The 16378-nt window shown below is 38.3% G+C and overlaps 2 protein-coding genes across 5 annotated transcripts; both read left to right on the forward strand.

Moving 5' to 3' along the window:
- The first annotated feature begins 818 nt into the window (after positions 1-818).
- LOC127418049 (E3 ubiquitin-protein transferase MAEA) lies at positions 819-14479 on the forward strand. 4 transcript variants are annotated; one of them, XM_051658382.1, is made up of 10 exons: positions 840-893; positions 7433-7509; positions 10871-11053; positions 11208-11411; positions 11496-11618; positions 11865-11959; positions 12148-12256; positions 12403-12536; positions 12775-12970; positions 13096-14479. In XM_051658382.1, the coding sequence occupies exons 3-10, from the start codon at positions 10946-10948 to the stop codon at positions 13189-13191; spliced, it is 1065 nt and encodes a 354-aa protein (XP_051514342.1). In that variant the 5' UTR covers positions 840-893; positions 7433-7509; positions 10871-10945; the 3' UTR covers positions 13192-14479. The 4 variants fall into 4 exon arrangements, with proteins under 4 accessions (XP_051514340.1, XP_051514341.1, XP_051514342.1 ...); XM_051658380.1 differs by lacking the exon at positions 7433-7509 and having other exon boundaries at positions 819-893; XM_051658381.1 differs by lacking the exon at positions 7433-7509 and having other exon boundaries at positions 819-893; positions 11865-11941.
- Positions 14480-15276: 797 nt separating this feature from the next.
- Positions 15277-16338, forward strand: si:dkey-74k8.4 (L-asparaginase). The gene is made up of 4 exons (XM_051657607.1): positions 15277-15399; positions 15508-15668; positions 15808-15891; positions 15967-16338. The coding sequence occupies exons 2-4, from the start codon at positions 15508-15510 to the stop codon at positions 16136-16138; spliced, it is 417 nt and encodes a 138-aa protein (XP_051513567.1). The 5' UTR covers positions 15277-15399; the 3' UTR covers positions 16139-16338.
- Positions 16339-16378: the final 40 nt, after the last annotated feature.

Here is a 16378-nt window from a genome sequence, read left to right on the forward strand (position 1 = left end):
GTTAAGTAATTAGATTACAATTTTTAGAGAAGTAATTAGTAATGTGTAGTGGATTACTATTTTTGAGTAACTTGAGTAACTAAATGTAAATGTAAACTTAAAGGGTTAGTTCACCCAAAAATTTAAATTTTCTCATCGTTTACTCCCCCTCATGCCATCCTAGGTGAGTATGACTTTCTTTCTTCTGAACACAAACAAAGATTTTTAGAGAATATCTCAGCTCTTGTATAAAAACAGGTCTTGAGACACCTGCTTTCTGCTCTATTTGTCGTGGTACATTGTGTTTTTTTAGCACAAGAGCCCGTTTGTTCTGAACGGTTACTGGAAGAAAGAAATGCTTTAGCCAATAGTTATATGAATGCTACTCATAGTCGAGAAAATAACAAAATGCTTCTCTCAAAGTCACCAGAAATTAATGCTGTGCTATTGTTTTTGCAAAAAAATTATCCCAGGGGAGCATGCCCCCCCTAGATATAAGGTTGTACTGTATTTAAGCAGATTTCTGTGCATACCCTCAGATGAAATCCTGCAGACACCCATGCTAACAGTAGTGCATGAATTTGGTAATAATCATTTAGTACCATAGTATTACTGTCTGATAACATCACATCACTGTACCACCACAGTACTTTTTGTCATGCTTAAAAAAAAAAAAAGTCCATGTATCTTCTACAATTGGCAGGATTTCAACGCGATTCAAGCGCATTCAAACGCTTATATGCACCACCACACTAGGGGGCCCCAATGAGCATTCTGATCATTTTACCACAGTGAAGGCCAATAACGAGAAGAAGATGAGCACGCTCCAGTTGCCCCAATGCAAGATGGCGGTGCAGGAGACAGCAGCACAGCTCTCTATGGCCCTAAAGGTGCAAGAATATCCAACTTTAAAGGTCTGTCAAGCTTTCCTCTACTTACTCTAAACGTGCAACTAAGCACATTTATTCTGAGCTATGTAAACTTCATCATAGATAATCCATCTAATGAAAACGATCGGCCAGATGGGATGTATGTGGCTGTATTTAGATAGTTAACTGGTTAGCTCTATGGTTGGATAACTTGGCAAAACAAGTCCCACACAAACAGATCCCACTGAAGTGATGAGCGATGCCTCATTAACGACATCGCCTGTACTGGTATTCGACGACAGATCTTTGTAAGGGGGAATTAAGTCGTTTAATGGCAGTCTTATCGAAGTCATCCTCACTCACAATCCAACTGTCTTTAATTGATTAGAAACTGTCTTATTCGATTACATGATTTTCCCTAGTGTAAACAGCGAGTAATGCAGTCTGAGGGATCATTAGTGAGGCGGATGATGGCTCCAATCGTATCGGATGATATGCCTGCTATATTTTTCACCAGCGAAATGGATAATACCACTAATTAGTTATTTGTGTACATTTGTTTTAAACGCTATCATCTGAAACTATGATGTAGACAGCATTATATCCCTGTCTCTGTAGACACTGATCGTGTGCCTGCTGGAGGAATGCACACATGCATGTGGCTGTCAGAGCTCGGTATGCATGCGATTTATCCTTTATATCAAGATCATATTTCTTTGTTAAGTTGATTAGCTGTTGCAGCTCAGGTGTATTTTTTTGGCGAAGGGGTTACTGAGCTATTTAATGGACGGCATATGGCACCTTTGTTCTCTGCGTCACAGATTTTTCCTCTGTTAACCACGATTGATTGCGTCTATTTGGATGTATTCCTATCCGATTGCTCTGATTATCTGATGATGAGTTGAGTGCTTTGTAAGGTGATTAGTTCATGGATCTCCTTTAAAATGACGCCTGCTCATGTGCACGCGTGCAGAATGTCAATAATACATGGGTTTCATTATTGTGTCAAGGGCATGTTGCATGTTTGCTTGCCTTGCAGCATTGAGCATGATTCCCATTAGCTTCGTTGGTTGTCTTGACCATGGCTTCATGTGCTAAAACAATAAACTTGTCATTATCTCCTCTGTACTAAATCATTGTAGGAGTGGTTGAGGCGTAACAAAGAAAATGTATTGACCAGCAAATACTTGGAAAGCACCGATTGATGTGTTTTTAGAAAGGGACCAGGTCTACAAGCCAAGATTTTCAATTTTAGGGTAGTGGGAATAAATGTAAGACAGCATATTGTAAAGAATTGAATATACAATAATTTTCAGTGCTTGTAATACAGTTTGTAATTCTTGCACTAGGTATGAACTGTTTTTATCTTGTCTTTTTTGGTGATTAAGAAAAATGGTTTGTGTGCTTTCAATAATAAGCTCCTCATAATGGTGCATTGGATCTGATTATGCATCGGATCATTTTCAGTAGTCCACCTGAATTCTGGCCTGCATTGAGAATCTTTCACTTTGGCCGAAATTAGAATGCATTGTGAGATTTAACAAAGGTTAAAGGTCATGTGTGTCGTTTCTGCATGACTAGCATCACCAAACAAAGTAGCAAAAATTAGTTTTACAAACAGGTTTCCCCCATAATCAGTAGGTTGGCCAAACAGATTATATAACCCCAAACTCGCACCATCGGTTAAACCAATGTTTTTACGTCATGATGGTTGGGATGATCAAAGAAAAAGAATAATGTTTTGATAATGCCACAGTGTTAATACTATTTGGGAGAATCAAACTACAAAAAGCTGCAATAATAGCGTTGATTAATTTAGGGATTTTATCTATTTTTAAAACATCTGTATATGATAGGGATGGATCATTTGTAATGGAGTACTCTAAACCACAAAAAAAAAAAAAAAAAAAAAAAAAAGAGTAGGCCGTAAATGTAAGTTAAAAGTAACCAGTACGTGAAATTTATATTTTCTTTTATTCACATTCTAGTTCTAATTTTGTACCGAAACTGAATATTTAAAGGGGAAAAAAAGTAAAAGTTGTGTTTCTCAGGGGTGTTGCAGCAGTTTTCTAAAATTTTTGTGTGCAATTATTAGGCAACTAGGTAAAACTTTTTTTTTCTCCACTACTTTAAACTTTAATAGTAAAAAAAAAAAAAAAGTAGGTTTTAGTAAATAACTAGTGTAAAATATCAAATAACATAACCAAGTAACATTTTAGGCATTTCAAGATTTTCAGTGGGCAATACAAGCGCACTTTTTTCAATAACTTTCATGAACCTCCCAACCATAAAGTCTGTCAGTTTTGTGGTATATTCTCGACCAATTTTAGCTCAAGCAGCCACCACATCCTCCCAGATGTCATTTAAAGATGTGGATTGTTTTCATTCAGTGTAAATCTCACATTTTAGAAGAGGCCCACAAGTTCCCAGTTGGGTTCAGTTCAGGTGGGGAAAGGGGCCAGTCAGTCTGAGTACTTAGGCGAATGTAAAGGAGCCTTATCCTGCATGAAGATCATGGTCTTGAATACTGTTGAATTTTTCTTGAACCAATTTTCGAAGAAAGTGTATCCCAGAAGCTGGCAGTAGTTTTTATGGTTTGGAAATGAAAATATATGCTTGGAAATAATATGATAAGAATACTGGCTTGCCTAATAAATATGCATGCACTGTGTATAAACTTGAGTCTACTGTCTACATGCCCATCACATTTTTTAATTGTACATTTTTATTCAGAAAAAACAAGTGAAGAAAATTGGCTTTTTATAAAATGTGCTCTGTCGGTGTTCAGAGATTTAATGCACATATACGCATACTAGTCTGATAAGCTTCTGAGTTTATCATACCACTTCGCATTTTTTTTTCCCCACCATAAAAGCAGATCCTCATCCGTAGGTTTGGGTGACTCCAACAAGAACTGAATACCAATAGAGTAGAATTAAATTAGAATCAAAATATTACAATTATTGCCACACTTGGCTTTGCTTTCAAAAGCACATACGCTATCATATCTTCTTATCTCATCCAACACCTCAATGACATGCGCCCCCCCAGTTGACTTAATTGTAACTGCGAGATGTGATATGCGAGTCAGAGGGAAAGTACAGTGAAATTTAGCATTGCTCACGGCAGGCAAATGCAGAAAGGAAAATCAATTTGCGATATTCAGGTAGTGTTTTTAATATTAGACTAGTTGGTTCAGAACGGTTACTCGATTACTTGTGTTTGCTACATCCCTAGTATATGAATAGTGCATTGCAAAGGTAGATGGTAATCAAGAACTAGAATACTTGCCCTAGTTGGACAGTGACACATGGCCTGAACAAAATGGGCTGCCAGAGATAAGATTTCTTTTTTTTATTTATTTATTTTTTTCTCCCTAGTTTGGAATGCCCAATTCCCAATGCGCTCTAAGTCCTCGTGGTGGCGTAGTGGCTCGCCTCAATCCGGGTGGCGGAGGACGAATCTCAGTTGCCTCCGCGTCTGAGACCGTCAATCCGCGCATCTTATCACGTGGCTTGTTGAGCATGTTACCGAGGAGACCTAGCGTGTGTGGAGGTTTTACGCTATTCTCCGTGGCATCCACGCACAACTCACCACACGCCCCACCAAGAGTGAGAACCACATTATAGTGACCACGAGGAGGTTAACCCAACGTGACTCTACCCACCCTAGCAACCGGGCCAATTGGTTGCTTAGGAAGCCTGACTGGAGTCACTCAAACTTGCGAATCCAGGTGTGGTAGTCAGCGTCTTTACTTTCTGTGCTACCCAGGCCCTGCCAGAGATAAGATTGAAGGTTTATGCATCTCTGTTTCTTCCACAGCTGTAGAACAGCCACTCAATCTGGCCTAACAATCATGTCCACCTCTCTGATTTTTTTTTTTTTTTTTTTTTGCAAACAGATGCCTCTAAAAGAACACAGTTCTCTGTTGTTAGACAGGGAAAATTGCTTACTAATGCCGTTTGAAGGACAAAAACTAATTGGGGAATTTTTCAAAGAGAGAGTATAATATCTATATGTAAGATATAAAAGGCGGTAAAGGGTCATGAGGACTAAGGTAGAAAGCGGTGCATTGTAATAAACAGGGTTGGGAGGGTTACTTTTGAAATGTATTCCACTACAGATTACAGATTACATGCTGTAAAATGTAATTTGTAACGTATTCTGTTAGATTACTCAAAGTCAGTAACGTATCGTATTAACGTAACAAAATACTTTGGATTACTTCTTCAGCACTGGTAGATTTTTTCACTTGTTTTGACTATAAAAACTCTGGCAGTACAGTAAGACAAAATACACGTTAAAAATACATTCTCTGTAAAACAAATACACTATATTGCCAAAAGTATTCACTCACCCATCCAAATAATTGAATTCAGGTGTTCCAATCACTTCCATGGCCACAGGTGTATAAAATGAAGCACCTAGGCATGCAGACTGCTTCTACAAACATTTGTGAAAGAATGGGCCGCTCTCAGGAGCTCAGTGAATTCCAGCGTGGTACTGTGGTAGGATGCCACCTGTGCAACAAGTCCAGTTGTGAAATTTCCTCGCTACTAAATATTCCACAGTCAACTGTCAGTGGTATTATAACAAAGTGGAAGCGATTGGGAATGACAGCAACTCAGCCACGAAGTGGTAGGCCACGTAAAATGACAGAGTGGGGTCAACGGATGCTAAGGCGCATGGTGCGCAGAGGTCGCCAACTTTCTGCAAAGTCAATCACTACAGACCTCCAAAGTTCATGTGGCCTTCAGATTAGCTCAAGAACAGTGCATAGAGAGCTTCATGGAATGGGTTTCCATGGCCGAGCAGCTGCATCCAAGCCATACATCACCAAGTGCAATGCAAAGCGTCGGATGCAGTGGTGTAAAGCGCGCCGCCACTGGACACTAGAGCAGTGGAGACGCGTTCTCTGGAGTGACGAATCACACTTCTCCATCTGGCAATCTGATGGATGAGTCTGGGTTTGGCGGTTGCCAGGAGAACGGTACTTGTCTGACTGCATTGTGCCAACTGTGAAGTTTGGTGGAGGGGGGATTATGGTGTGGGGTTGTTTTTCAGGAGCTGGGCTTGGCCCCTTAGTTCCAGTGAAAGGAACTCTGAATGCTTCAGCATACCAAGAGATTTTGGACAATTCCATGCTCCCAACTTTGTGGGAACAGTTTGGTGATGGCCCCTTCCTGTTCCAACATGACTGCACACCAGTGCACAAAGCAAGGTCCATAAAGACATGGATGAGCAAGTTTGGTGTGGAAGAACTTGACTCTCCTGCACAGAGTCCTGACCTCAACCCGATAGAGCACCTTTGGGATGAATTAGAGTGAAGACTGCGAGCCAGGTCTTCTCGTCCAACATCAGAGTCTGACCTCACAAATGCGCTTCTGGAAGAATGGTCAAAAATTCCCATAAACACACTCCTAAACCTTGTGGAAAGCCTTCCCAGAAGAGTTGAAGCTGTTATAGCTTCAAAGGGTGGGCCGACGTCATATTAAACCCTATGGATTAAGAATGGGATGTCACTTAAGTTCATATGCGTCTAAAGGCAGATGAGCGAATACTTTTGGCAATATAGTGTATCTTATACAGTGTTGTTTCTAAAACAAGATAAATCAAATTGATCTTGTTTTAAGGATTTTTATATATTTTTACAGGAAAACAATAAAAAAATTATCAAGAATATGATTTTTGCCCTAATATCAAAGGTCTTACTAGAAAAAAGAAATTATGATCCAATGTGAATTTTCTCAATAAAAAAATATGATCACGCCTGGTAACATGTGCATGTAAAATGGCTAGAAATAGCATTTTAGCTTAGCGTAAAGCTGACAATTTACACAAGGTTTATTTCTATTTCTTCTGCTCCAGACTTCAAACTTACTTCTCTGTCTGCTCGTATGAATGTAACACATCATAAGAAAGTGTTTCACAGCTGTTCAAATGCACTTTGGATCGCATCATTTATATGTATAAATGTTTTCCATCTGAAAGGACTAAATATTAAATGAAACAAATGACAATAAAATGCAAAGTAATCTCTTCCGTAATCAAAATACTTTTTGAATGTGACTGTATTCTAAATACCAAGATCCTACCTTCACACTGTGGATGTACTGATATGCCTTTGTTTAACTCCAAGAGACAACAAAGTCATTAAAAATATTTCGTAAAACACCTCTGACCATCTTCTCATGTCATTCACCCATCGCGTTATAGTTAAGGTAAGCAGATTTTTTGAGCATTAAACCAGGACGGGTAAGGGGTGCAACTACATTAATACATACACATGCGAAAGTTTTTTTTTTTTATTTGTTAATATATATTTCGTTTACAACCATTTTAAATCACATTTATATCTCTAAAAAATGTACGGTGACAAATTAATTTAAAAAAGTACAATTGTAATTTTCTTTAATGTTGAACTTGCATGTGTAATAATGTGAGTTGTCACTGTTGAAAATTTCATATCAACTACACATTTTAACATGGTAGTAAAAGGGGTGCTGTAGACTCGCACCATCAACTCTTGGTGAAAATGCTTTCTGTGCTCCCACATGTAATCCATTTTGATACACTCTTCTTAGTAGCTTCAATACAAACAGGAAGTTAGATGACAAAATTCAGAAGAGCGTAGCGTGGAAAAGGGGCAGTGCTGAAAAAGGTGAATATCTACCTACATAAAACATTAATATGGTCAGATTTGCTTTTAAAGGAGCTCTGTTGTCACTGTGTTCAATCCTGTGAAGTAGAATTTGCTTTATGCGGTATTTACACTTATTTACTTCATGTGTTTTTGCAGATTAGATTGCTATCCAATCATGAAAAAAACAGATGTAAATGCCCTCCAAGAAGGATTCTAGACGGATATAAATTTGATCACTCAAACCACCTCCGGAGGTGGTTTCAGACACGTTCCATTCGAAACTTGGTCAAGTGAAGAAACTGAAACTAAACACTAAAAATGAGCGCAGCTGACACGTCTTACCTACGAGATGCCCCGAGGGGTAAAATACACAGTGCGCACACTATTCAAAGTTACTTTGGATAGAAAATAAATCACATCTTTAAAATTCTATGGGCGGCATTAGTATAATCAGGGGAGTAAACGTAAAAAAAAAAAAAAAAGAGCCCGACCGATACGGAAAATTCACAGATTACCGATATGGTGGCCGATATATTTAATTTTTGAGCTGGAATGAAAACAGACCTTTTCTATGTGGATTTTTCACCGATTTTGCACCGATATGACTATGCAAAGGTTGCTTTTTTTAAACAAATATTTTTATCAAAGAATATTTGACATTATTATTATTCATTGTCAACAAATTCTAGAAATGAACACTGAGAAAATAAAGAATAAATAGAATAAATATCTTAAAAAACATCAGTACTGTATGTTCAGTATCAGTCAAATGCTGACCATTTAAATAAAGAATAAAAATACAATAAATAGTTAAATAAACGTCAGTACTGTTTAGTATCAGTCAAGTAAACAGCGGCAGCGGTGTTCCACTGTATTCTGCTATACAACTTCAGGGGAAACTTTCAACGGTGGAAAACCAGACTTTTAAATATTACATTTTGTTTATGCAATGACTGGAATTGTTCAGTTGAAGGGGGTACCAAACTGTGAATCTTGAACAAAACAGTTTGGTGAATACATGTTTACACATTAGCTTCCACTCAGCTGACAACAATGAAAGTAGCTACGTGGTTAGCTAGTTAGCTATAAGCTCGTTGTTATGGAGAGTAAAAGATGGACGTTGTTTATTTTACTTTCCAGCATTGTGTCTCACCAACTAGGTAATAATATAGCGTGAATTCAACACTCAACAGACACAATCCACCACCGTACCGTTGTCTGCTGAGCTGCAAAAAGATGCTCTGATGTTTACCTTTCAATCTGCTACATTACTGACTGCACTGACAAATTATAGCTGGCTAACAGCAAACAGACATGTGTGACATGGTTGTCAGGGGCAAGGTTAACGTTATATTAATTATATTGAAAAGGGAAAATTATGGGGTCATTGTTTATTAACTTTCCAGTATGTATTTAACAAACTAGTTAACAACTTACCGTGATGCAGGGCTCAACACTAAGGATTTTTTCTACAGGCTCGGTCGGACCAGTGCTTCAGACTTTTACTTGCCCTGCCAAAATTTTCACTGGCCCCAAAACAAAAATGAAAAATAGCTGATACATCATGGCTTAAAAATATTGTGTCCAAAGCTATTTTATTTTTTATATATACACTACCGATCAAAAGTTTTGAAACACTTATTCTTTATTATAATTTTTTTCTCACATTTTAGAATAATAGTAAAGTCATCAAAACTATGGAATAACATAAATGGAACTATGGGAATTATGTTGTGACTAAACAAAATCCAAAATAAATAAAAACTATGTAAGATTCTTTCAGATTTGTTTACAGATTCATTCAGATAACCATTTTTGTAAATCACACTTAGGTGGCAGCAAATCAACATCTTTCATGTGTTTTGAGTCATTAAACCATTGATAAAGCACTGAGGTGGAAACAAGTCTAATTATACTTGATTCAAACCAGCATGTCTACTAAGAGACTTCATCAGTGTTTAAATATATATAAGTGTTTTCCCTGCAAATGACAAAGCATATAATTTTGTGAACTGCTGTGCATGACCATCAAGGAATATACATTGTAATGTCATTAATCACTTTTACTCTTAATTAATCCAGCTCCTTTCTCTCCTTGTTATACGGGATTACCGAACTAAACGAGCGAAATGCCTCCTCTGTCATTTGTCATAATAAGACACTGATCCTCGTTCATTCATGAATTGAATGAGGAAATGGGGTGTATTAGTTAAGTGGCTCAAATCAATGATATGCTCCTTCACAGCCCACACTCCAATGCTATTGGCTCACACTACAGTCAGTCTTTACACGTGGGAAAAGCAACCAAAGTGCCTCACGATTCAAACAAGTGCAGTGTTGCGGCTGCAGCTGTTTAGAACGATTACGTGTTGATTGCAAAGTCACAGAATTTAAGGCCTAAAAAAGGCCTAATAATGCCGATGGCTGCTGCTAGGACACTTGGAAATGAGGGAGGACAGTTCTAAGAGAGCGCACTCGGTGTCTGCACGCTCGTGCGCTCACGAGACTTCCTCACCGCTTCAGTATATTATGCACTCACATGTCTTTGAAAGCTAAATATAAACACGCTCTCTCGTCTCCGAGTGCTCAGTTAGAAGACTTTGTTCACTCCGTGTATTTTTTGTGCTCTCTCGCTCGTTGTCTGCTAACAGTGATGTTATAAATGCAGCACTGGCCCGATCGGGCAAGTGATAGTTCTTGCAACTGGCCCGAACCTCTTTCACACTGGCCCCGGGCCATCGGGCAGTCCTTATTGTCGAGCCCTGGTGATGACACCGCTGAACTCCGCCCTGTCTGCAGAGCCACCAGTTCAGCTCTGTAAACAATGGAGTCGGAGCGCACTCTGCTGGACAAACTATGCTATGACACCAATTCTAAAGCATTGTTTTCTGCAATATATTTTCTGAAAAAAAGTTTTCATATCTGCGCATATCAGTAAAATATACACCGGTACCGATATATCGGTGAAAGGCAAATATCGGCCGACCGATATATCAGTCAGGCACTAATTTGCATATGGTGCGAGAATTGAAGATAGGATTTATATCCGTTTGGTGGAGACACATTTATGTGGCCAAGTGTAAATGGAATGTGCTCATTTAAGCGGATTGCAGTCCGATCAGTAAAATCAAATCACATTTATTGATTGAAAAACACATGAAGTGACCAACTGTAAATACTCCCTTTGTCTGTATTGTAGCCTCCTACTACAAAAGTTGCTTATTAATTATACACTGTACTCTTCATTTGCATAACACTAAATTGCTGTAAACCCATGCTATTAAGAAGACATAAACCAAAAAAGTATTTGTTGAATCAGCTACCTGAAATTGAGCTACCCCAAGTAATGAAATACAAAATTATGTTTATGTATCTATAGGTTCCTTATGAAACCTTAAACAAGCGTTTCCGAGCTGCTCAGAAGAACATTGACCGGGAGACCAGTCACGTGACAATGGTGGTGGCAGAGCTAGAGAAAACCCTCAGTAGCTTTCCAGTGGTGGATACTGTGGTCTCTCTCCTGGATGGGGTGGTTGAGAAGCTCAGCGCCCTCAAGAGAAAAGTATGCAGAGAACATCACTTTTGTAATGTAGCCTCTTTGGATTTGTTTGGTTTAAACTACATGTGTCACAGTCACCCACAATTGTTGAATTTATTTCATGTAACTACATTTTTACTGTTTACACCAGCGAGTTATAGGGTTTTGTATCTGATAGGCAGCTGAGTCTATCCAAGCAGAGGATGAGAGCGCTAAGCTATGTAAGCGACGCATAGAGCACCTAAAGGAACATAGCAGTGACCAGCCAGCCAGCGTCAACGTCTGGAAGAAGAAGCGAATGGACCGCATGATGGTGGAACACTTGCTACGCTGTGGCTATTACAACACTGCAGTGAAGCTAGCCAGACAAAGTGGTATTGAGGTGTGTCTCCACTTTTCCTTTGCAGTGTGTGTATGTGCACATGAGGCTTGGCTATTTTTTATGTGGTGTGTTTTGTCATCCTAGGATTTGGTCAACATAGAAATGTTTCTTACTGCGAAAGAAGTTGAGGAATCACTCGAACGACAGGAAACAGCTACCTGTCTCACTTGGTGCCATGATAACAAGTCTCGCCTTCGAAAAATGAAAGTAAGACATTGGGTTACACAAAGTGCCCAAGTCTATTTTTCCCCCCAACTGCTGTGTTCAAATATTTACTTGAATTTCAACTACAATTATGGAGCCAAAAATAAGTAAGCAATTATATTCCTTGCCGTCTACGATATGTTTTCATTTGTTTACATTGCAGAGATGTTTTTTCAAATAGGCTAAAGACAAATATAATTAGAAAAGTCAAGTTTATTTAATTTTGTTAAAATATGTTCCTGTTCCCAGAGCTGTTTGGAGTTCAGTTTAAGGATCCAGGAATTTATTGAACTCATTCGACAAAACAAACGCATGGATGCAGTAAGGTATAAGACATTGCATAGGTATTTTGTTTTTATAGATATTTTTAAAACCAATTTTATTTTTTTTATTTATTTATTTATTTTTTTGCTACAAACAAGGCTTCATATGAACATAGCTGCAATTCTAAGTCTGCCTGAATTATTGCAATATATTGTTAAACTTGTATATAAATCATGACTAATGGCAAAGAACTTTTTTTCTCTTTCAGACATGCACGCAAACACTTCAGCCAAGCTGAAGGAGGGCAGTTGGACGAGGTACGGCAGGTCATGGGTATGCTGGCTTTTCCCTCTGACACACACATCTCACCATATAAGGTAAATAATATTTTAGTTTCTATATTGTCTAAAATCTATCTTCCATTCGAAGGAATTGTTTTGATATTGATCGTTAATTATATATGAATGTATGCTGTCTTAGTACAAGTTCAATGGTCCATAACACTTTTTGACTTTTCTCCCAGGATCTTTTGGATCCAGCTCGCTGGAAATTGCTGATCCAGCAGTTCAGATTTGACAACTACAGATTGCACCAGCTGGGGAACAACTCTGTATTTACCATTACCCTGCAGGCAGGGCTGTCTGCCATCAAAACCCCGTATCCTCTTCGCAGTAATGTTGACTATGCTTAAGGTTTTCAGGTTATGTTTCTAGGATTTTGACTGATTTGCATTACGTTTATGATTTCAACATCAGTACTGGTGTATTTTTTGAGGGATGAAAGTAGACATCAGAGTCATTATTTTAAATGACTGTACTTTTTTCTTTGATCAAATGAAACCTTGTTGATTAATAATATTGCTGAATAGTTGTCCACCTTAATTCCAAGTTTGCAGGCAGTGTTATAAAGAGGATGGTACTTCCAAAAACCCAGACTGCCCTGTCTGCAGCAAGTCGCTGAACAAACTAGCTCAACCTCTTCCCATGGCCCACTGTGCAAACTCGCGACTGGTGTGCAAAATCTCTGGAGAAGTCATGAATGAGAACAACCCACCCATGATGCTGCCTAATGGCTATGTTTATGGTTACAATGTGAGTAGCTGCTTTCAGAGCTATGTTTCTTTTCCTCTTTGTTATAAATGTTCAGTGCCATTTAGAATGCATTGTTTGGGTATATTTAGTCATTAACATTCCTTTCCTTTCACTCTGGTCTTCAGTCTCTCTTGTCCATTCGTCAAGATGACAAGGTGGTATGCCCCAGGACCAAAGAAGTTTTCAACTTTTCCCAGGCTGAGAAGGTTTATATTATGTGATGGGAGCTTCACATACATTCTGGAACGTAAAGTTGAGGCGCCATCGTAGGCTGGGTGAATCTCAAGCTTACACCATTTGTCCAAGGGCTTCAATCCTCGTGCCCTTGTTCCATGCAAACAAATCCTATCGACAAAATGCCCTCACCATCAACTGGCATACAAGACCTTCACTAAATGGATGATTCAGAACGGAGCTGCCCTGCGCTAAACCGGACTGTTAGGACAAGCAAATCTTTTTGTTTATTTGTTTTTAATTTTGGCATTTATTTAATGGGATTCTTTACAGGAGTGTAAAACAAACAAAACATGGCTTCTTATCTCCAAATGCTTATGCCTTTTATTGAGTTAACAAACTGAATAAATCATTTGTTTTTTTGAACAAGGGCACCCATTTAGGTCATTATTTTTAGATATGTTGTGTGTGGGATGCCGTGCTTTTGCACCTGTGAAATCTGTGACCACATTCATTTATGTTAATGTGATACTAACCTGTTTTTGACAGACTTCCTCACATACTGAGGTAACATGTTATAAAATGTTGTAGCATTCATAGCAATACTACTCTTTATCACAACACTAGATGTACGGAACAGAAAGACATGACTGTGTTCTTTGGTGTCAGGCTGTTATTAAAGATTTACATTAGTTTACACTTTCCAGTGCATACCATATGGACGTTATGAATATCATCATCATCCATGCGTAAAATAAAACAATTTTTTTTTGGATGACCAAAACTATTATATAATGTTGTTAATTACTTCATGCTGCATTATTACTGTTTTGTGACTACAGGCTCAATAGTAAAATGGCAGTTTTTGGTGTTTGAATTTAAGGGTAGATTCAAATCTTGCATCTAAATTTGTATTCTGCCTAGATACACCCATTTTATGAGGTGAATATTTGTTTAGTGTGGGTTGTTTTCTGCTACAAATCAGTTATATCAATTTTAGTGATACAAACTTGTATTGAGCACAATTTTCAGAGTAGGAAAATCTCGTTGTTTCAAAAATGTGCCCTATGCACATTTTCCTGAACAAAAAAAGTCTCAGGTTTCACAGGACCAACAGCAGGTTACCATTGAGGGGGATGTACACAAGGCTTTGGTCTTTTAGTTTCAACTTGAAGTACACCAATATGATCCTTCTTGTTGGAAATGACTCCCCAAATATGTATTTAATTGTAATTGTAGAAAGACTTGCTTAGAAACATCTAATGCATGCATATTTAGGTAGGGTAGATGGGTTGTTTGTGTTCAATTGCCAATAAAGATTGATTTGATTATGGATTGTCACTGACTTCAATAAAAGCACAATTTACCTCCCAATAGCAAAACCAAACATTTCTTCCAAGTTCACAATAAAGACAAAAGAGAAGCACAGCCATTACTTATTACGTATAACCAACTAAAAGCAGTGCTTTGTGGTATTGCAGGTGTATTGTAGCATAACTAGGCCGTTTAAAAAAAAAAAAGTAAATTCAAATTACATTGAATATAAGAGATGCAGTGTTATTTTACCTTTGCTGTCATATGCTTCACGACTTGAGTGACGCATGAAACCGCGCGCAGCAAGAGCGGGAATTTTGCCTGTTCTTCCAACGGTCGTTCTGCCTCAGCTCAGGTTAGCCTGATAACTACACCTTGAAAATATGGAGCGTAAGTAGAAATTTGACGCTGTTATGTCGCCATCTTGCTTGCAAACTACAATTACAAGCTAATTAAACAGCATAGTAACACGTGGTTGTGATACCTGAGTACCTGCTTAAGCTCTGTGAGTTTAAGGCGTCTGTGTTTATTCTCTTATAACTTTAACAATGCCAGTATGTATGCTTTTATAGATGAGGTTGAAGTGGAACAATACGAACCATTTTTTATCCCCTTAACGAAATTGGGTGCTAAAACGCGAGACTTGCAGTTCCTCTGCAGCGTGGGCAAAGTCCTCAGGCTCAGCTGGCTTAAAAACAAGACATGTGAAGTGAGCCATTCATCTTTATATATATATATATATATATATATATATGTGTGTGTGTGTGTGTGTGTGTGTGTGTGTGTGTGTTCTATTCTGTTATTTGAGATTCAAGTGATAGAACATCAAATTGATCGTTAAACAGGATGTTAAAGCAATATTGGCCTTGCTGTTGCCCTCCTTCGCCTGCGGATGCGTAGAGAACAACGACTTTGTCTCTCTACAGGAAATCCTTGTGAGGGTAGGGATGATAATGCCTGTAAACTCAAATGCTGTCTGATATAAATTTGACTGGATTATGTTACTGTTTTATATAACCTGCTGAAAATTCTTACTGCATGTTTTACAGATGGATGTAAATGTTGGGGACTATGATGGCTACACTGCCATGCACAGAGCTTGTAAAATGGGTAAAAGTGATATGGTAAAGTATTTACTGTATAGTGGAGCAACATGCCACCTGGAAAACCGCTTTGGCTGCACACCCCTGCACCTTGCCATAAAAAACAAGTATGTGTTTTTGAGCATTTCTTAATCCCTCAAATAATGTTTCCACAGGTTTCCAGATTTGAAGTAATATCAATAAATCAACAAATACACAAAATCATGTTCATTTTTGAGAGTGCCACCATTGTCTTACATATGCCAGGCACTTTGACCTGATTAAGATTTTGAGACTGAAAGGGGCCAGCGTAACTCTAAAGCCTGTGCGAATCGGCATGGATCTCATCAAGTGAGTCTTTCAAACTTAAAATAAACTTGTCAGTCTAGTGTGTACTTCTGTATTCAGCTCTCCCCTCTACTTTAGGGCAGTCCGAACTACAGACTATCAACTTTTGCATGCTTGGTATTTAGCTGGAGTGAACATGAACCAGGGTGATTATAATAGACAGACTGCTTTACATGTGGCAGTGAAGAAGAGGGACAAGGACATGGTGGCCAAACTTCTTGAGTATGGAGCTACCCCATGGGTACAATAAATGTAGATTATGTATATTTTTATTTCTGTCAACATACTTTTCAAAATCAATACATTCTTTCAGATACTGCCTTTTACCATTCTGATTGATTGCACTTATAAGTCATGCAAATATAAAAAAAATCAATAATTGGCAACCTGTAACACGCATAATTTGTTTTCCCTTTCAGAAGAGGGATGTGTGGGAAAGGACAGCAGCGGATGAAGCAAGGATGAATGACCTGCATGATATTTTAGTGCT

The sequence above is a fragment of the Myxocyprinus asiaticus genome, chromosome 27, assembly GCF_019703515.2.
Source record: "Myxocyprinus asiaticus isolate MX2 ecotype Aquarium Trade chromosome 27, UBuf_Myxa_2, whole genome shotgun sequence".
Lineage (NCBI taxonomy): Eukaryota > Metazoa > Chordata > Actinopteri > Cypriniformes > Catostomidae > Myxocyprinus > Myxocyprinus asiaticus.

Bases quoted from the DNA above. Each gene is read 5' to 3' on its own strand.
- si:dkey-74k8.4 (XM_051657607.1), top strand. From the start codon at position 15,508: ATGGATGTAAATGTTGGGGACTATGATGGCTACACTGCCATGCACAGA. The intron at 15,669-15,807 runs GTATGTGTTTTT...TACATATGCCAG, and splicing joins CACCTTGCCATAAAAAACAA to GCACTTTGACCTGATTAAGA. The intron at 15,892-15,966 runs GTGAGTCTTTCA...CCTCTACTTTAG, and splicing joins ATCGGCATGGATCTCATCAA to GGCAGTCCGAACTACAGACT.
- LOC127418049 (XM_051658380.1), top strand. From the start codon at position 825: ATGGCGGTGCAGGAGACAGCAGCACAGCTCTCTATGGCCCTAAAGGTG. The intron at 11,960-12,147 runs GTATTTTGTTTT...TTTCTCTTTCAG, and splicing joins AGGTATAAGACATTGCATAG to ACATGCACGCAAACACTTCA. The intron at 12,257-12,402 runs GTAAATAATATT...CTTTTCTCCCAG, and splicing joins CACACATCTCACCATATAAG to GATCTTTTGGATCCAGCTCG.